General features: G+C 48.3%; 1 protein-coding gene across 4 annotated transcripts in view; it reads left to right on the forward strand.

Moving 5' to 3' along the window:
• LOC142182966 (membrane-spanning 4-domains subfamily A member 15-like) overlaps window positions 1-21,244 on the forward strand; it is a 41,632-nt gene extending 20,388 nt beyond the window's left edge. For 3 of the 4 annotated variants that reach the window (XM_075257799.1, XM_075257802.1, XM_075257800.1), the window contains 3 exons: window positions 106-231; window positions 16,119-16,238; window positions 20,943-21,244. In XM_075257799.1, the coding sequence (XP_075113900.1) occupies window positions 106-231; window positions 16,119-16,238; window positions 20,943-21,125 (429 nt within the window). In that variant the 3' untranslated portion in view covers window positions 21,126-21,244. The remainder of the gene's footprint in view (window positions 1-105; window positions 232-16,118; window positions 16,239-20,942) is intronic. The other variant, XM_075257801.1, reaches the window with a different exon arrangement.
• The last annotated feature ends 614 nt before the right edge of the window (window positions 21,245-21,858 follow it).

Genomic DNA, 21,858 nt, shown 5'->3' on the forward strand with positions numbered 1-21,858 from the left:
ATTGGATAATGGAGTACCGTATATCTCAAAAAACATGTCGAAAATAAATTTGCCATTGCCTTTTCTAGCAGGACCAGTATAATAGTACATATGTTCTTTGTGCAGGTTAGTGCTGCTTTGGGCTGGAACATTGTAAGTGCTGTGGCATCAGCATTGGAGTTTGTCATTCTTATAGTCGATGTGGTGATGAATGGCGGCTACTCTTGTGATACGCCGTGCGTCACTGAATGGGTGAGTAAAGAAATGTAAAAAATCGTAGTCGTATCATTATTTTTATTCATGCACAACCAATAATAATAATCACTACTACTAAGTCACTACACACCAGTGTAACATGTATAGCAGGGTCGTATAGATATTGGTTACATATAGAGGCAGTTATAGAACCCTACAGGCAGTGGTGAACCTAGCCTCTCTGCTGCCTGAGGCGGATGATCAAAAGACGTTTCCCCCCCCAACAGTATTGAGTCCGGGGCGGGTGGGGAGGTATTGCTCATCTTTTGATCGTCTGCCTCAGACAGCAGAGGTGTTGGGGATACTAGCGGCAACATATTAATATTTATATAATAAATACAATGCAGTATTATTTTGTGCAGTAATACTCACAGGAGACGTCTTCCCACATTTCCCGTCTCTTCCCTTTAGATCGCCATGACCACTTCTTGCAGCTGTGACTTGACTCTGTAAAGTTTGCAACACAGACATTTTTGACTTCTCACTTCTCTACGCACCCCTGCGTATAATAATCGGAGCTCCAAGGGATATGAGGGAACATAATAAACACTGTTACTCACTTCTCCGGGATCCGATGTTAATCCTAGTAGACTTTGGGCCTGTATGGTAATGTGTCAGATGTCACATTGTCTGGGGATATTACCATTTAGGCCCAAAGCCTGTGCTAGCAGTAACAGGCTATTACTACTAGCACAGGCTTCAGGTCTATATAGTACTGCTAGAACAGGCTTCGGGCCTATATGGTAATATCCCAGACCATGTGACGTCTGACACATTACCATACAGGCCCGAAGCCAGCTAGGATTAACATCAGATCCCGGAGAGGTGAGTAACATTGTTTATTATGTTCCCTCATCTCCCTTGAGGCTCGGATTATTATACTCGGGGGTCTGAAAAGAGTAGTGGGATCGTGGCCTGGGCCCAGGCCTATTCTCTACCACCCTCCACCGCCTATAGTACAAGGGGAAGCGGGGCGGCAGTAAGCAGGCCTGGGGAGGTTGGTAAATAGGCCGCTGCCTGCTGGGGATACTTATAAAACAAAAAAAATAAGTTATTTTACTTACCAACATCGCTGCTGCTCTCGCTGCATCCTCTTCTCCCGTAGACGTCTGTGTATCAGCGTAGATGGGTGATGACGTCGCCTGCGCTGAGACCCAGAGGTCTAAACCAGCACAGGAGCGGAAGCTCTCCTGCATTAGTTTAGGGAAAAAAGTAAAAAAATAAATAAAAAAATCGCCTATGCTGCCGCCCCCTCCAGAGCGCTGCCTGAGGCTGTCATCTCACATTGCCTCATTAGTAGTGTGGCGCTGCCTACAGGTTATACATAGTGAGACATAGATGCATATAGGTTATACACAGGTAGCTATGGCTACATATAGGTTATTCAGAGAGAGCTATGAATACACTAGGAGCTATAGTAACTACAACGCCACCCCACCCCCCAATATTTTTATCTTTTTTTTATAAGCCATTACCTTCTGGATTACCTATCATTGTTCTTGTCCAGAGCTGCCTCCAGGGCGAACCACAAATGATGTCCTGGGCGTCGTAACCAGACACTTAAAGCGGTATTCCCATAATTATATCTGTATTTGTAGATAATTAAAAGTTAAACATTTTTGCAAATATAAATAATTAAAAATTCTGCAGAGTTTTAAAGATTTTCTCTAACCATTTTAGTGGTGACAGTCTGTTGTCTTGATCGGTTGCCATTGGATATGACCACCAATGCAGAAACTTTCTATGGTCTGGGACTTGTCAGGAACCAGCTATGACTTTCTTATTGTATCCGGGTTATCAGGCAGGGACACTACATGTATCTGAAGATATCCCGGCCACAATAAGGAAATCATGGCTGACCTTAGAAAGGTCTGGCATTCATGGTCGTATCCACTGGCAACCGATTAAGACAACTTGTGACCACAAGATATTTAGAGAAAATCTATTAAAATGTTTAATTACTTATGTTTGCAAAAATGTTTAACTTTTAACCCTTAAGTACTATCATGGTGTCTATCATACACCACTATCATGCACATTTCATTATGATAAGAGACCACTTAAGGGTTAACTATCTACAAATTTAAAAATGGTTATGTACATGGGAATACCCCTTTAAGTGTCAGGATATAATATGCAGCGCCCCCCTTGAGCTCTAAGTAGAGGCTGCCATGTACAGTAGCATGGATAGGTAAGTGAAAATCAGTAGGCAGCAGCCTAAGGGGGCATTCACATGGAGTAACGCCGGGCGTGTATTACAGCCGTACACGCCGGCGTTACGGCAGACTGCCGAACACTTCCCATTCACTCTAATGGGAGCGCTCGTAACAGCGGTGTTTACGAGCGCTCCCATTGAAGTGAATGGGAAGTGTTCGGCAGTCTGCCGTAGCGCCGGCGTGTACGGCTGTAATACACGCCCGGTGTTATCCGTGTGAATGCCCTCTAAAAGTACTTCTGTGGGGTGGGGCACTATATTGTGTGGTGAACTATAACAGGGTCACTTTCTCTATGTGGACTCTAACATGGGCACTTACTGTGACCACTGTTGAGAATATTATGCTGCCTGGGGCCACTGTGGGGAGCAAATTATACTGGGGGTGCCTCTCGGTAGCATATTATATTGTTTGAGGCGACTGTGGAGCACTATACTAGGGAGCCTTCTGAGGAGCATATTATACTGTGTGGGGCCACTGTGCAACATATTAAAATATGTAGGGTCACTGTGGAGCTATGAGAAACACTGGGGTGGACTATGGGAAACATATTATATTGTGTGGGGGCCACTGTGGAGCATTATATTGGAGGAGACTCTGTGGGGAACCTTTTATAATGTGAGGGGCATACTTTGTGGGACCATTATGAAGTATTATACTGTGTGGGGGGCTCTGAGGAGCATATAATACAGTGTGGGGCCCTAAGAGGTATTATACTGTATTGGGATCTGTGAAGCATATTATACTGTGTGGAGTAATATATACCATGTGGGGCCACTGTTGGGGGGCTCAGGGGAACAATTTATATTGGGGAGGGCACTGTGGGGCATTATATACGACTGTGGGGCAGGGGGTTAAAATTCCTGCTGGCAGCCCTGTGTGCTATGTCTGCATCACAGCTCCCTCACTATAATCTTGCACATACGTGTAGTGCTCCATGGAATGACTGTGCATGAATCGGCCATAAAGCTATTATGGCCTGTACAGTACTATAGGGGGTGACTATACTGGGAACATACTGAGTAACAGCAGATAGTCAGCACTTATGTAAGATTTTATTGAAGGAGCTATGGTATAAGCTATTACCAGGAACATGTTGGAGGGGCCCTAGGACCTTCAAGTCAGACACCAGTCCTGGAAGTGGGCTCCTAGAAACATTTCCTCTGGTGGGCCTTAGACACCCCAGTCCAACACTGCATACATATATAAAAATTATACACAGAAAATGATAGATACATATAGGTTATCCACTTACTGTAACACCTATGCAGGATTATTTATAGGGTGGTATATTTTTCCCAGATTCCTCTCCTGTGTGCAGTAGAAGTCTTTCACCTGCCATTTAATTAACATAGTAAAGTCATTCATAGAGAGAGTGATCTCCGCTATCTCCCATAGGAGAGGAATATACCTCCCTTATGCAACCAATCCTGCGTAGGTTATACATGAGGAACTATACATACATATAGGTTAGGCCTGGTTCACATTTGCGTTCGGTAATCCGTTCGGGGAGTCCGCATTGGCAAGCGGTGAGCAGTGAAAGCAAACGGACCCCATAGACTATAAAGGGGTCCGTGTGCTTTCTGTGCACTGCCCACTCGAGTCATGCGGACGTGAAAGTAGATCATGAAGTACTTATCTGTCCGCATGTTCAGTGCGAACACCGCGTGGAAAGCACATGGACCCCATTATAGTCTATGGGTTCCATGTGCTCTCATAAGCTCTCCGCTTGCCAATGCGTTCGGTATTCTGTTCGAGGTACATACGGACTCCCCGAACGGATTACCGAACACAGATGTGAACCAGGTCTTATTAGAGATGAGCGAACACTAAAATGTTCGAGGTTCGAAATTCGATTCGAACAGCCGCTCAATGTTCGTGTGTTCGAACGGGTTTCGAACCCCATTATAGTCTATGGGGAACAGATACTCGTTAAGGGGGAAACCCAAATCCGTGTCTGGAGGGTCACCAAGTCCACTATGACACCCCAGGAAATGATGCCAACACCTCTGGAATGACACTGGGACAGCAGGGGAAGCATGTCTGGGGGCATCTAACACACCAAAGACCCTCTATTACCCCAACATCACAGCCTAACAACTACACACTTTACACACTCAATACCACCTCTCTGACAGTAGGAAAACACCTTGAAACATGTGTATTTGGCACTTGCAGTGAGGAGAGCTTGTCACCAGCAGTGAATTTGGCCCTTGTAGTAAGTTGAGGTTGGCACCAACATTTGTTTTGAAAATCAGGGTGGATTGAGCCTCTAACCAGCAGAGTTTGGGCAAATTCATGGTGGAGGGAGCCTCTAAAAACCCCAGTTTGGACCAATTCATGGTGGAGGGAGCCTCTAACCAGCCCAGTTTGGGCAAATTCATGGTGGAGGGAGCCTCTAAAAAACCCAGTTTGGACCAATTCATGGTGGAGGGAGCCTCTAACCAGCCCAGTTTGGGCAAATTCATGGTGGAGGGAGCCTCTAACCAGCCCAGTTTGGACCAATTAATGGTGGAGGGAGCCTCTAACCAGCCCAGTTTGGACCAATTAATGGTGGAGGGAGCCTCTAAAAAACCCAGTTTGGACCAATTCATGGTGGAGGGAGCCTCTAAACAGCCCAGTTTGGGCAAATTCATGGTGGAGGGAGCCTCTAAAAAACCCAGTTTGGACCAATTCATGGTGGAGGGAGCCTCTAACCAGCCCAGTTTGGACCAATTAATGGTGGAGGGAGCCTCTAAACAGCCAAGTTTGGACCAATTCATGGTGGAGGGAGCCTCTAAAAAACCCAGTTTGGACCAATTCATGGTGGAGGGAGCCTCTAAACAGCCCAGTTTGGGCAAATTCATGGTGGAGGGAGCCTCTAAAAAACCCAGTTTGGACCAATTCATGGTGGAGGGAGCCTCTAACCAGCCCAGTTTGGACCAATTAATGGTGGAGGGAGCCTCTAAACAGCCAAGTTTGGACCAATTCATGGTGGAGGGAGCCTCTAAAAACCCCAGTTTGGACCAATTCATGGTGGAGGGAGCCTCTAACCAGCCCAGTTTGGACCAATTAATGGTGGAGGGAGCCTCTAACCACCCCAGTTTGGACCAATTCATGGTGGAGGGAGCCTCTAAACAGCCCAGTTTGGGCAAATTCATGGTGGAGGGAGCCTCTAACCAGCCCAGTTTGGACCAATTAATGGTGGAGGGAGCCTCTAACCAGCCCAGTTTGGACCAATTAATGGTGGAGGGAGCCTCTAACCACCCCAGTTTGGACCAATTCATGGTGGAGGGAGCCTCTAAACAGCCAAGTTTGGACCAATTCATGGTGGAGGGAGCCTCTAAAAACCCCAGTTTGGACCAATTCATGGTGGAGGGAGCCTCTAACCAGCCCAGTTTGGGCAAATTCATGGTGGAGGGAGCCTCTAAACAGCCCAGTTTGGGCAAATTCATGGTGGAGGGAGCCTCTAACCAGCCCAGTTTGGACCAATTAATGGTGGAGGGAGCCTCTAACCAGCCCAGTTTGGACCAATTAATGGTGGAGGGAGCCTCTAACCACCCCAGTTTGGACCAATTCATGGTGGAGGGAGCCTCTAAAAACCCCAGTTTGGACCAATTCATGGTGGAGGGAGCCTCTAACCAGCCCAGTTTGGGCAAATTCATGGTGGAGGGAGCCTCTAAACAGCCCAGTTTGGGCAAATTCATGGTGGAGGGAGCCTCTAACCAGCCCAGTTTGGACCAATTAATGGTGGAGGGAGCCTCTAACCAGCCCAGTTTGGACCAATTAATGGTGGAGGGAGCCTCTAACCACCCCAGTTTGGACCAATTCATGGTGGAGGGAGCCTCTAAACAGCCAAGTTTGGACCAATTCATGGTGGAGGGAGCCTCTAAAAACCCCAGTTTGGACCAATTCATGGTGGAGGGAGCCTCTAACCAGCCCAGTTTGGGCAAATTCATGGTGGAGGGAGCCTCTAAACAGCCCAGTTTGGGCAAATTCATGGTGGAGGGAGCCTCTAACCAGCCCAGTTTGGACCAATTAATGGTGGAGGGAGCCTCTAACCAGCCCAGTTTGGACCAATTAATGGTGGAGGGAGCCTCTAAAAAACCCAGTTTGGACCAATTCATGGTGGAGGGAGCCTCTAAACAGCCCAGTTTGGGCAAATTCATGGTGGAGGGAGCCTCTAAAAAACCCAGTTTGGACCAATTCATGGTGGAGGGAGCCTCTAACCAGCCCAGTTTGGACCAATTAATGGTGGAGGGAGCCTCTAAACAGCCAAGTTTGGACCAATTCATGGTGGAGGGAGCCTCTAAAAAACCCAGTTTGGACCAATTCATGGTGGAGGGAGCCTCTAAACAGCCCAGTTTGGGCAAATTCATGGTGGAGGGAGCCTCTAAAAAACCCAGTTTGGACCAATTCATGGTGGAGGGAGCCTCTAACCAGCCCAGTTTGGACCAATTAATGGTGGAGGGAGCCTCTAAACAGCCAAGTTTGGACCAATTCATGGTGGAGGGAGCCTCTAAAAACCCCAGTTTGGACCAATTCATGGTGGAGGGAGCCTCTAACCAGCCCAGTTTGGACCAATTAATGGTGGAGGGAGCCTCTAACCACCCCAGTTTGGACCAATTCATGGTGGAGGGAGCCTCTAACCAGCCCAGTTTGGGCAAATTCATGGTGGAGGGAGCCTCTAAACAGCCCAGTTTGGGCAAATTCATGGTGGAGGGAGCCTCTAACCAGCCCAGTTTGGACCAATTAATGGTGGAGGGAGCCTCTAACCAGCCCAGTTTGGACCAATTAATGGTGGAGGGAGCCTCTAACCACCCCAGTTTGGACCAATTCATGGTGGAGGGAGCCTCTAAACAGCCAAGTTTGGACCAATTCATGGTGGAGGGAGCCTCTAAAAACCCCAGTTTGGACCAATTCATGGTGGAGGGAGCCTCTAACCAGCCCAGTTTGGGCAAATTCATGGTGGAGGGAGCCTCTAAACAGCCCAGTTTGGGCAAATTCATGGTGGAGGGAGCCTCTAACCAGCCCAGTTTGGACCAATTAATGGTGGAGGGAGCCTCTAACCAGCCCAGTTTGGACCAATTAATGGTGGAGGGAGCCTCTAACCACCCCAGTTTGGACCAATTCATGGTGGAGGGAGCCTCTAAAAACCCCAGTTTGGACCAATTCATGGTGGAGGGAGCCTCTAACCAGCCCAGTTTGGGCAAATTCATGGTGGAGGGAGCCTCTAAACAGCCCAGTTTGGGCAAATTCATGGTGGAGGGAGCCTCTAACCAGCCCAGTTTGGACCAATTAATGGTGGAGGGAGCCTCTAACCAGCCCAGTTTGGACCAATTAATGGTGGAGGGAGCCTCTAACCACCCCAGTTTGGACCAATTCATGGTGGAGGGAGCCTCTAAACAGCCAAGTTTGGACCAATTCATGGTGGAGGGAGCCTCTAAAAACCCCAGTTTGGACCAATTCATGGTGGAGGGAGCCTCTAACCAGCCCAGTTTGGGCAAATTCATGGTGGAGGGAGCCTCTAAACAGCCCAGTTTGGGCAAATTCATGGTGGAGGGAGCCTCTAACCAGCCCAGTTTGGACCAATTAATGGTGGAGGGAGCCTCTAACCAGCCCAGTTTGGACCAATTAATGGTGGAGGGAGCCTCTAACCACCCCAGTTTGGACCAATTCATGGTGGAGGGAGCCTCTAAAAACCCCAGTTTGGACCAATTCATGGTGGAGGGAGCCTCTAACCAGCCCAGTTTGGGCAAATTCATGGTGGAGGGAGCCTCTAAACAGCCCAGTTTGGGCAAATTCATGGTGGAGGGAGCCTCTAACCAGCCCAGTTTGGACCAATTAATGGTGGAGGGAGCCTCTAACCAGCCCAGTTTGGACCAATTAATGGTGGAGGGAGCCTCTAACCACCCCAGTTTGGACCAATTCATGGTGGAGGGAGCCTCTAAACAGCCAAGTTTGGACCAATTCATGGTGGAGGGAGCCTCTAAAAACCCCAGTTTGGACCAATTCATGGTGGAGGGAGCCTCTAACCAGCCCAGTTTGGGCAAATTCATGGTGGAGGGAGCCTCTAAACAGCCCAGTTTGGGCAAATTCATGGTGGAGGGAGCCTCTAACCAGCCCAGTTTGGACCAATTAATGGTGGAGGGAGCCTCTAACCAGCCCAGTTTGGACCAATTAATGGTGGAGGGAGCCTCTAAAAACCCCAGTTTGGACCAATTCATGGTGGAGGGAGCCTCTAACCAGCCCAGTTTGGGCAAATTCATGGTGGAGGGAGCCTCTAAACAGCCCAGTTTGGGCAAATTCATGGTGGAGGGAGCCTCTAACCAGCCCAGTTTGGACCAATTAATGGTGGAGGGAGCCTCTAACCAGCCCAGTTTGGACCAATTAATGGTGGAGGGAGCCTCTAACCAGCCCAGTTTGGACCAATTAATGGTGGAGGGAGCCTCTAACCACCCCAGTTTGGACAAATTCATGGTGGAGGGAGCCTCTAAAAAACCCAGTTTGGACCAATTCATGGTGGAGGGAGCCTCTAAACAGCCCAGTTTGGGCAAATTCATGGTGGAGGGAGCCTCTAAACAGCCCAGTTTGGGCAAATTCATGGTGGAGGGAGCCTCTAACCAGCCCAGTTTGGACCAATTAATGGTGGAGGGAGCCTCTAACCAGCCCAGTTTGGACCAATTCATGGTGGAGGGAGCCTCTAAACAGCCCAGTTTGGGCAAATTCATGGTGGAAGGAGCCTCTAACCAGCAGAGTTGTGGGAAAGCAGGGTGGAGGGAGCCTCTAACCAGCAGAGTTGGTGGAAATCAGGGTGGAGGGAGCCTCTAACCAGCAGAGTTGGGGGAAATCATGTTGGAGGGAGCCTAGTATTAGCAGAATTGTGCAACGCTTATGGTGGATGAGTATGAGGATGCGGAGGAATTGGAGAGGTTGAGTACAGACATGGAGTTTCATGTTGGGGTGCTTTACACAGGTGGGCACAAAAATGAAGGCTCTATCCAGTGGTGGTTCATTTTTATCAAAGTGAGCCGGTCGGCACTCTCAGCTGACAGACGGGTGCGCTTGTCAGTGATGATGCCACCGGCTGCACTGAACACCCTCTCAGATAGGACGCTGGCGGCAGGACAGGACAGCACCTCCAAGGCATATAGGGCAAGTTCAAGCCACAGGTCCAACTTCGACACCCAATACGTGTAGGGCGCAGAGGGGTCGGAGAGGACAGGGCTGTGGTCGGAAAGGTATTCCCGCAACATGCGCCTATACTTCTCACGCCTGGTGACACTAGGACCCTCCGTGGCGGCACTTTGGCGAGGGGGTGCCATCAAGGTGTCCCAGACCTTAGACAGTGTGCCCCTCGTTTGTGTGGACCGGTGAGAACTTGGTTGCCTACTGGAGGAACTGCCCTCCCTGCCGCCACTGTCACATGCTGGAAACATCTCCATCATATTCTGCACCAATTGCCTGTGGCAAGCATTGATGCGATTGGCCCTCCCCTCTACCGGAATAAAAGACGAGATGTTGTTTTTATACCGGGGGTCAAGGATAGCAAAGATCCAGTACTGGTTGTCCTCCATGATTTTGACAATACGCTTGTCGGTTGTAAAGCACCCCAACATGAACTCAGCCATGTCTGCCACAGTGTTAGTTGGCATGACTCCTCTGGCCCCACCGGAAAGTTCAATCTCCATTTCCTCCTCATCCTCCATGTCTACCCATCCGCGCTGCAACAATGGGACGATTCGAAGTTGCCCGGAAGCCTCCTGTATCACCATCACATCATCGGACAACTCTTCTTCCTCCTCCTCCTCCTCCTCCTCCATTAAACGCAGTGAAGCGGACAGATGTGTGGACCTACTCTCCAGCTGTGACGGATCGGATGCTATCCCTAACTCCTCTGTGTGATCTGAGTTATCCCTGATGTCAATCAGGGATTCTCTCAGAACACACAAGAGCGGGATTGTAAGGCTCACCATCGCATCCTCAGAGCTCACCCTCCTTGTGGACTCCTCAAAGACCCGTAGGATGTCACAAAGGTCTCTCATCCATGGCCACTCATGGATGTGAAACTGAGGCAGCTGACTTTGTGGCACCCTAGGGTTTTGTAGCTGGTATTCCATCAAAGGTCTCTGCTGCTCAACCACTCTATTCAACATCTGAAACGTTGAGTTCCAGCGTGTGGGGACGTCGCACAAAAGCCGGTGTTGTGGCACATGCAGGCGTTGCTGGAGAGATTTTAAGCTAGCAGCGGCTACTGTCGACTTGCGAAAGTGGGCGCACATGCGCCGCACTTTCACCAGTAGCTCTGGAACATTGGGGTAGCTCTTTAGGAAACGTTGCACCACTAGGTTGAAGACGTGGGCCAGGCATGGAACATGTTGGAGTCCGGCAAGCTCCAGAGCTGCTACCAGGTTCCGGCCGTTATCACAAACGACCATGCCTGGGCCCAGGTGCAGCGGCTCAAACCATATTGCCGTCTCATCGAGGAGGGCATCCCTCACCTCGGAGGCAGTGTGCTGTCTGTCCCCCAAGCTGATCAGCTTCAGCACAGCCTGCTGACGTCTACCAACGCCAGTGCTGCAACGTTTCCAACTCGTAGCTGGGGTCAATCTAACAGCGGAGGAGGAGGCGGTGGCGGAGGAGGAGGCGGTGGCGGAGGAGGAGGCGGTAGAGGAGGAGGAGGAGGGGGGTGTTCTTCTCGTGTCCCTGCCAGGAATGTTAGGCGGGGAGACGAGGTACACCGGGCCAGTTTGGGAAGCAGTCCCAGCCTCAACTACATTCACCCAGTGTGCCGTCAGTGAAATGTAGCGTCCCTGTCCGCATGCACTTGTCCACGCGTCGGTGGTCAAGTGGACCTTTGTGCAAAGCGCGGAACTAAGGGCCCGCCTGATGTTGAGTGACACGTGCTGGTGCAAGGCGGGGACGGCACACCGGGAGAAGTAGTGACGGCTAGGGACGGCATAGCGAGGTGCCGCAGTTGCCATCAGGTCCAGGAAGGCGGGAGTTTCAACAAGCCGGAACGCCAACATCTCCTGGGCCAGCAGTTTAGCGATGTTGGCGTTCAAGGCTTGCGCGTGTGGGTGGTTAGCAGTGTATTTCTGCCGCCGCTCCAATGTCTGAGAGATGGTGGGTTGTTGTAAAGAAACGCCTGATGGTGCCTTTGATGGTGCAGGAGAAGGAGATAAGACAGGACCAGGGGAGGATGAGGTAGAAGTCAACAAAGTGGCGGAGGCAGATGAAGTGGTGTCCTGGCTCGTCCTCTGGAGTGCATCGCCAGCACAGTCAGCAGTGGCAGTGGCAGAGGCAGAGGCAGAGGCAGTGGCAGTGGCGTGAACGGCAGGCGGCCTTTGTCCTGCCGTTGCTGCCTGCCACTGATTCCAGTGCTTGGATTCCAAATGACGGCGCATTGAAGTGGTGGACAGGTTGCTCTTCTCAGAGCCCCTAATCAATTTCGAGAGGCAAATTGTGCAGACAACACTATATCTGTCCTCGGCGCATTCCTTGAAAAAACTCCACACCTTCGAGAAACGTGCCCTCGAGGTGGGAGTTTTTCGGGGCTGGGTACGAACTGGAACATCTTGGGAGATTCCGGGTGTGGCCTGGCTTCGCCTAAGCTGCTGACCTCTGCCTCTGCCTCTAGCTACCCTTTTTGGTGCTGCACCTGCCTCAACATCCACACTACTTTCCCCGCTTGACATCCCCCCTGTCCAGGTCGGGTCAGTGTCCTCATCATCCACCACTTCCTCTTCCAACTCCTGTCTCATCTCCTCCTCCCGCACAATGCGCCAGTCAACTGGATGCCCTGACGGCAACTGCGTCACATCATCGTCGATGAGGGTGGGTTGCTGGTCATCCACCACCAAATCGAACGGAGATGGAGGAGACTCTAGTGTTTGAGCATCTGGACACAGATGCTCCTCTGTTAGGTTCGTGGAATCGTGACGTGGAGAGGCAGGTTGAGGGACAATGAAAGGAGCGGAGAACAGCTCTGGGGAGCAGGGACAGTTTGGGTTATTGTTCTGTAAAGCTTCGGAATTTTGGGAGGAAGGAAGACAAGACTGTTGGGTAATAGGAGGAGAGGAGGCAGAGTCTGACTGGCTGCTGGACAATGTGCTGTAAGCGTTCTCTGACAGCCATTGCAAGACCTGTTCCTGGTTCTCGGGCCTACTAAGGTTTGTACCCTGCAGTTTAGTTAATGTGGCAAGCAACCCTGGCACTGTGGAGTGGCGCAATGCTTGCTGCCCCACAGGAGTAGGCACGGGACGCCCTGTGGCTTCACTGCTACCTTGCTCCCCAGAACCATTCCCCCGACCTCGCCCACGGCCTCGTCCACGTCCCTTTCCGGGAGCCTTGCGCATTTTGAATTCCTAGTTAGAAATTGGCACTGTATACCAGTAGTAAAAATTGTGGGTGCACGTAACCCCAATATATTCTTTGAATTCCCAGTCAGACACTGGCACTATATGGCAGTAGCAAGAAATGAGGGTATTTGTATTCCCAATATACTCTTTGAATTCCCAGTCAGACAATGGCACTGTATACCAGTAGTAAAAATTGTGGGTGCACGTAACCCCAATATATTCTTTGAATTACCAGTCAGAAACTGGCACTATATGGCAGTAGCAAGAAATGAGGGTATTTGTATTCCCAATATATTCTTTGAATTCCCAGTCAGACAATGGCACTGTATACCAGTAGTAAAAATTGAGGGTGCACGTAACCCCAATATATTCTTTGAATTACCAGTCAGAAACTGGCACTATATGGCAGTAGCAAGAAATGAGGGTATTTATAACCCCAATATATTCTTTGAATTCCCAGTCAGACAATGGCACTGTATACCAGTAGTAAAAATTGTGGGTGCACGTAACCCCAATATATTCTTTGAATTCCCAGTCAGACACTGGCACTATATGGCAGTAGCAAGAAATGAGGGTATTTGTATTCCCAATATACTCTTTGAATTCCCAGTCAGACAATGGCACTGTATACCAGTAGTAAAAATTGTGGGTGCACGTAACCCCAATATATTCTTTGAATTACCAGTCAGAAACTGGCACTATATGGCAGTAGCAAGAAATGAGGGTATTTATAACCCCAATATATTCTTTGAATTCCCAGTCAGACAATGGCACTGTATACCAGTAGTAAAAATTGTGGGTGCACGTAACCCCAATATATTCTTTGAATTCCCAGTCAGACACTGGCACTATATGGCAGTAGCAAGAAATGAGGGTATTTGTATTCCCAATATATTCTTTGAATTCCCAGTCAGACAATGGCACTGTATACCAGTAGTAAAAATTGTGGGTGCACGTAACCCCAATATATTCTTTGAATTACCAGTCAGAAACTGGCACTATATGGCAGTAGCAAGAAATGAGGGTATTTGTATTCCCAATATATTCTTTGAATTCCCAGTCAGACAATGGCACTGTATACCAGTAGTAAAAATTGTGGGTGCACGTAACCCCAATATATTCTTTGAATTACCAGTCAGACACTGGCACTATATGGCAGTAGCAAGAAATGAGGGTATTTGTATTCCCAATATATTCTTTGAATTCCCAGTCAGACAATGGCACTGTATACCAGTAGTAAAAATTGTGGGTGCACGTAACCCCAATATATTCTTTGAATTCCCAGTCAGACAATGGCACTGTATACCAGTAGTAAAAATTGTGGGTGCACGTAACCCCAATATATTCTTTGAATTACCAGTCAGAAACTGGCACTATATGGCAGTAGCAAGAAATGAGGGTATTTATAACCCCAATATATTCTTTGAATTCCCAGTCAGACAATGGCACTGTATACCAGTAGTAAAAATTGTGGGTGCACGTAACCCCAATATATTCTTTGAATTCCCAGTCAGAAACTGGCACTATATGGCAGTAGCAAGAAATGAGGGTATTTGTATTCCCAATATATTCTTTGAATTCCCAGTCAGACAATGGCACTGTATACCAGTAGTAAAAATTGTGGGTGCACGTAACCCCAATATATTCTTTGAATTACCAGTCAGAAACTGGCACTATATGGCAGTAGCAAGAAATGAGGGTATTTATAACCCCAATATATTCTTTGAATTCCCAGTCAGACAATGGCACTGTATACCAGTAGTAAAAATTGTGGGTGCACGTAACCCCAATATATTCTTTGAATTCCCAGTCAGAAACTGGCACTATATGGCAGTAGCAAGAAATGAGGGTATTTGTATTCCCAATATACTCTTTGAATTCCCAGTCAGACAATGGCACTGTATACCAGTAGTAAAAATTGTGGGTGCACGTAACCCCAATATATTCTTTGAATTCCAAGTCAGAAACTGGCACTATATGGCAGTAGCAAGAAATGAGGGTATTTGTATTCCCAATATATTCTTTGAATTCCCAGTCAGACAATGGCACTGTATACCAGTAGTAAAAATTGTGGGTGCACGTAACCCCAATATATTCTTTGAATTACCAGTCAGACACTGGCACTATATGGCAGTAGCAAGAAATGAGGGTATTTGTATTCCCAATATATTCTTTGAATTCCCAGTCAGACAATGGCACTGTATACCAGTAGTAAAAATTGTGGGTGCACGTAACCCCAATATATTCTTTGAATTACCAGTCAGAAACTGGCACTATATGGCAGTAGCAAGAAATGAGGGTATTTGTATTCCCAATATATTCTTTGAATTCCCAGTCAGACAATGGCACTGTATACCAGTAGTAAAAATTGTGGGTGTATATAGCCCCAATTCTATTGCTAGGGGACTTGCAGGGTATTTCTGGGGTGAAGGTGGGGGGGCACACCGTTGGAACGGGTATCGGGGTATATATCGGGTATACGGGAATACACTGACAGTGTATTCCATTCAGGATCCTGGGAAAGCTGGGTTGCGGCGATTGAGCCCGTCAGTGCCACGTTACACTGACAAGCTTCTCCCTGGAATTTAGCTCTTACAAGAGCTGTTGGTTGTCTTCTCCTTCCTATCCTAGCCTGTCCCTGCCTACCCAGAATCTAAGCCCTAGCTAGCTGGACGGAAACCTCCGTCCTCGGTGAATTGCAAGCTCAGAATGACGCGAAGCTGGGCGTCGCTGTTCTTTTAAATTAGAGGTCACATGTTTTCGGCAGCCAATGGGTTTTGCCTACTTTTTTCAACGTCACCGGTGTCGTAGTTCCTGTCCCACCTACCCTGCGCTGTTATTGGAGCAAAAAAGGCGCCAGGGAAGGTGGGAGGGGAATCGAGTAATGGCGCACTTTACCACGCGGTGTTCGATTCGATTCGAACATGCCGAACAGCCTAATATCCGATCGAACATGAGTTCGATAGAACACTGTTCGCTCATCTCTAGGTCTTATATGTAGAGATATAAATATATATATTTTATAGACACATTGCGCTATAGATACATATACTGTAGGTTATACACAAGTAGCTATAGGTTAATATAGGTTATACACAGGGAGTTAGAGATACATTTAGAGTACTGTGCAAAAGTTATAGAGAAGTGTGAAAAATTGCTGCAGATTTGGCTGTAGCTATAGCGGTGCAGAGGTAGCCATCATTACCGAGTCTTGGCACATGCTAAGTGCTGTTTCAAGTTACATGTCTGCATAAAGTAAGATGCAAAATGTAATTGTGTCCTTTTAATGTAAAATAAATACGTATCTAGACTGTATTATTTTTGGTTACAGGTGGTCAGGGAGACTGTATTCATATCACTGATCATCGCCAGTGTCTTGGAGTTGTGCGTGTCTATTTCCACCTCTTCCTTTGGATGCAGTTCTCTGATACAAAATTCAGTCTCTCAGCAGGTAAGAGGAGTTTGCAGTAACCTCTCTTAAGCTTGGCAGACCACATAGACACTTGTGTTACGTATTTACCTGGGGAAAAATGCAAAAACATTGGTGGATACTTTAATTTCTCAGATCTGGCAAACCAAAGAAACATTTAGCGGAAATGTACGCATCTACCATGCTTGAAATAGTAGTGTACCACTTTATCTTACTGCATATTGTAATACATTAATGGGGGTGTATCACTGGCAAAATCACCAGTGCGATGGAAATCTCGTGCAGGTGATGTACCCTTGGTCACTTCGGGTCGCGGCTGAGTATACAGCACATGCACAAGACCATGCTAAAGTTGCAAACTATTATTGATGCAGCTTAGAGCACTAGGAGGAAGGCTTATTCAAGAAGGGGGCATTTAATTCAGGAAACAGAGGCATTCAAATCTAATATTGCGGCTGTAATGCCCCCTGTGCTCTGTGAAGGTAATTTGCATATTGCTAATAACAGAATTTTTGTAAGGCCAAGGCCCCACGGGCCGGAAATGCTGCGATTTTCCCGGAAAAAATCACGGTGGTTTACAGTAACTGCAAAGTGGATGAAATTCATGCGAATCCCATGCCCACTTTACATTTGAAACTGCAGAACCGAGGAAAACTCCGCAGACTTTCTGTTCAAAGCGCTGCGGGAAGAACCGCGATGCGATTCCACTGCAGATTTTCCAGCAGCACTTTAGTGCTGCATATCGTCCAGTGGGGCCTTAGCCTAAAAGCCATTTTGAGGATCAAGAAATTAAAGGTACGGCTGGAATCTCTGCTTATCTTAAAAATTATTTTGCTGCCAATAATCACTTTAAAAAGGACCTTCCACCACCTCCAACCAGTGGTGAGTCTAGCCACTCCGCTGCCTGAGGCAGATGATCAAAAGACCCCCTTCCCGTATTGAGTCCAGGGGAGGGGGGTGTTGTTCATTTTTTTGATCATCCACCTCAGACAGCGGGGGGGCTGGGGGTGCTACAATGCAGTAATAATTTGTGCAGTAATACTCACAGGAGACGTCTTCCCACATTTCCCGTCTCTTCCCTTTGGACCGCCATGACCACTTCTTCCAGCTGTGACTTGACTCTGTAAAGTTTCATCAGTGAGGTTTAATAGGTCAGATCCAGCAGCAGAGTTTGGGACAGAGCTTGGCTGGAGAGCCAGCAGGAAGGTCAGACTGTTGGAGCTGTCTTGGTTGATGCAACCTACTGTTGAGTCTGCTATTCTAGGTGAGGTAGCCTATGCTGAGTTAGAGCCTAGCCGGGCAGGGAGTTATTTTTGTATTGTTTCTTATTGTTTCTTTTGTTGCTGCACTACCTTTTTGAGTGAAAATAAAACTCTATCTTTGTTTTGGACTAAAGAAACTGGACTTGTGTGTCTATGCCACCCTACCTAGTAACCCCAGACCCTGACAATATCATACCTCCCAACCGTCCCGATTTCGGCGGGACATTCACGATTCCAGTGACGTGTCCCGAGGTCCCAGTTGGAGGGAGGTATGTCCCGATTTCAACTCAGATCTGCGTCCAGAGGACGCAGATCTGAGTTGAACACATACGCAGCTGAAGCAAGGAGCTGTCACAGTTCAGCTCCTTGCTTCGTCGCCGCACGCCGCCTATTGGCTGTGTAGACGCGATGTGATGACATCACATTGCGTCTACAACTGTGCGTGCGAGAGAGAGAGCGGCGAGGGAACGAGGAGAAGGTAAGTGTAATGTGTACACTGAGGTGGAACGTGAAACTGGGGGCAGATGAAGGAGAGGACGGCATGACACTGGGGGCAGAGATGTGGGGACATGAATCTGGGGGCAGAGATGTGGAGACATGAATCTGGGGGCAGAGATGGAGGGGACATGAATCTGGGGGCAGAGATGGAGGGACATGAATCTGGGGGCAGAGATGGGGGACATGAATCTGGGGGCAGAGATGGAGAGGACATGAATCTGGGGGCAGAGATGGAGGGACATGAATCTGGGGGCAGAGATGGAGGGGGGACATGAATCTGGGGGCAGAGATGGGGGGACATGAATCTGGGGGCAGAGATGGAGGGGACATGAATCTGGGGGCAGAGATGGAGGGGACATGAATCTGGGGGCAGAGATGGAGGGGACATGAATCTGGGGGCAGAGATGTGGAGACATGAATCTGGGGGCAGTGATAGAGGGACATGAATCTGGGGGCAGTGATGGAGGGACATGAATCTGGGGGCAGAGATGGAGGGGACATGAATCTGGGGGCAGAGATGGAGGGACATGAATCTGGGGGCAGAAATGTGGGGACATAAATCTGGGGGCAGAGATGGAGGACATGAATCTGGGGACAGAGATGGGGGACATGAATCTGGGGACAGAGATGGAGGGACATGAATGTGGGCAGAGATGGGGACATGAATCTGGGGGCAGAGATGGAGGGGACATGAATCTGGGGGCAGTGATGGAGGGACATGAATCTGGGGGCACTGATGGAGGGACATGAATCTGGGGGCAGAGATGGAGGGGACATGAATCCGGGGGCAGAAATGTGGGGACATGAATCTGGGGGCAGAGATGGAGGGGACATGAATCTGGGGGCAGAGATGGAGGGGACATGAATCTGGGTGCAGAGATGGAGGACATGAATTTGGGGACAGAGATGGGGGACATGAATCTGGGGACAGAGATGGAGGGACATGAATGTGGGCAGAGATGGGGGACATGAATCTGGGGGCAGAGATGGAGGGGACATGAAACTGGGGGCAGAGATGGAGGGGGTACATGAAACTGGGGGCAGATGAAGGGTGTATATGAAACTGAGGGCAGAGATGGAGGGGGGACATATAATTTAGGGGTGACTGTAGGAGGATTATACTGTGTGCGGGCACATGAAAAATTAATGAGAATGGGCGGAGTCAACACAAAAGTGGGCAGGGCTAAATGTGTCCCTCTTTCCGTTCTTCAAAAGTTGGGAGGTATGCAATATATATATATATATATATATATATATATATATATCCCACATCAGCCCCTGCAGCCTATATTATGCCCCACAGTGGCACAATAGACTGTGGGGCTTAATAGAGGTTGCAGGGGGGCCGCTATGGGGCATAATAGAGGTTACAGGGGCCACAGTGGACCCTTCAAACTCTATTATGCGCCACAGTTGCACACCCATGAACTATTATTATACTCGGGGGTCTTTTCAGACCCCCGAGTATAATAATCGGAGCTCCAGGGGAGGTCACAGAACATAATAAACAATGTTACTCACCTCTCTGGGATCCAATGTTAATCCTAGCAGGCTTCAGGCCTATATGGTAATTCCCAGACGTCACGTGGTCTGGTATATTACCATATAGGCCCAAAGCCTGTGGTAGCAGTAACAGCCTGTTGCCATACAGGCCCAAAGCCTATGCTAGCAGTAACAGGCTATTACTACTAGCACAGGCTTCGGGCCTATATGGTACTGCTAGCACAGGCTTCGGGCCTATATGGTAATATCCCAGACCATGTGACATCTGGGACATTATCATACAGGCCCAAAGCCTGCTAGGATTAACACCGGATTCCGGAGAGGTGAGTAACATTGTTTATTGTATTTCCTCACCTCCCCTGGGCCCCGATTAATATACTCAGGGGTCTGAAAAGACCCCTGAGTATAATAATAGCGGCAGTGAGACCTTCTCACTGCCGGCCCCCGCGGTCTATAGTACAAGGGGAAGCGGGGGCGGCAGTGAGCAGGTCTGGGGAGGTTGGTAAATAGTCCACTGCCTGCTGAGGGTATACTCCAGCAGGTAGAGGCCTATTATAAAACCAAAAAAAAAGTTGTTATACTTACCAACCTCACTGCTGCTGCTGCTCCTGCTGCCGCATCCTCTTCTCCCGGCATTAAGACATCTGTGTATCAGCGTAGGCGGTGTGATGACGCCACCTACGCTGATACGTAGACGTCTAAACCAGCACAAGGAGAGCGGCAGCTCTCCTTGCGTTAGTTCACCAAAAAAAAAGTAAAAAAAAAAAAAAAATTGCCCGGGCTGCCGCCCCCCTCCAGAGCTCCTCGCCTCATTAGAAGTGCGGTGCTGCCTCCAACTCTTGGGATCCTTCAGTAGGCTCCACGAAATATGGCACAGGTGGAATTTTTCCTCTAGCCCCACCATTCCTGAGCACTTAGGCTGAGTGCACACAGGGTTTTTTTGTCTGGAAACTGAGGCAGAGGCTGCCTTAGTTTCTGGACCAAAAAACGGGTAGCTGCGGCTCGATGCCGGTGCAGTGCACCAGCATCCAGTCGCGCACTCTGCTCCGGATTAGGCCCAATGAATAGGCCTAGTCAGAAGGAGGAAGTGTCTTCAGGTAGTTTCGTGAGGCGACTCGGCCTGAAGAATGAGCATGTCCGTTCTTTTTCACTGAAGCCGGAACAAACGGCTCTCGGAAAAAAAGACCTGACCTGCTTCCATTGATTTCAAAGGGAGCCGTCTTCTTGGTCAGGATTTTGAGACGAATTCGGCCTCAAAATCCTGACCAAAAAGCTCCATGTGAACTCAGCCTTAGCCCAGCACCTGCCACCATTTAGAAAACCATTAAAGAAAAATTTATAATTCTAAATAATATTCTAGAAATGGAAAAAAAAATATTCTGCATATACATGATGTTCAATTGAGCAAATAATAAGACTCTTCCTACTACGAGATATGTAATAATGCTATTTTCTCTTCCAGCAGATTTTTGTGACACAGACTGATGGATTGATCCACAACATGCATCCAACAATTTCCCACTTGGGGGTCTCCGCTTCTTCTGCCGTAGCTCTTATTCCTCAGTACCCAGCATTTCCAGCCACCTATGGCGACCAGAAAAACATGAACATGAATAATCCAAACACTTTATCCCAACCCCAGTAAGGAAACTTAAATGTCAGGAACAGAATAAGCTAGAATTATAAATGGTACCCTATTTTTGGTTTAAAGTACTCCTCCTCACTGTTTTAGCAGGCATCAAGTTGTCCTCTAATAGAGTTACCACTAAAGTTTTACTTAAATTTTTGAACAAAAAAATAAAAAAAATAAGCTTTGTGTAAAATGGGTGTCCAGGCTTTCTGTGCTTCAGTTCTGGTACACACAATGTGCAGAAACTAAACTGTGGCGGGTGCCAAAACTAACCAGACTGATTGCTCAGTAATGACGGGGGGGGGGGGGGGGGGGGGGCTAGAGGAAAAATTCCACCTGTGCCACAATCCCTGGAACCTATTGAAGGATCCCAAGAACTGGAGGTAGTGGGAGGGGTGAAAGGTCTTCTTTAATGTATTACGATATGCAGTAAGGTTAGGTTCACATCTACATCCACTTGGGAACCCCCCGAATAGAAACCTAATCCCCATAGAAAAGTGGTTACCTTAGGAAATCCGCAGACTCCATAGGCTATAATGGGGTCCGTGTGGGCGGAGCGGGGAACGGAATCCCTGAACACAGTACAAGCGTTGGTGTGAACCCAGTGTAAGATAAAGTGGTACACTACTTTCAGGCTTGATAGATGTGTACATTTCCACTAAACGTTTCTTCGGTTTCTACAGTCTCCCTGACCACCTATAACCAAAAATAACAGTCTAGAGATGTATTTGCTTTACATTAATAGGAC

This window comes from Leptodactylus fuscus, chromosome 10 (genome assembly GCF_031893055.1).
Source record: "Leptodactylus fuscus isolate aLepFus1 chromosome 10, aLepFus1.hap2, whole genome shotgun sequence".
Classification (NCBI taxonomy): Eukaryota; Metazoa; Chordata; class Amphibia; order Anura; family Leptodactylidae; genus Leptodactylus; species Leptodactylus fuscus.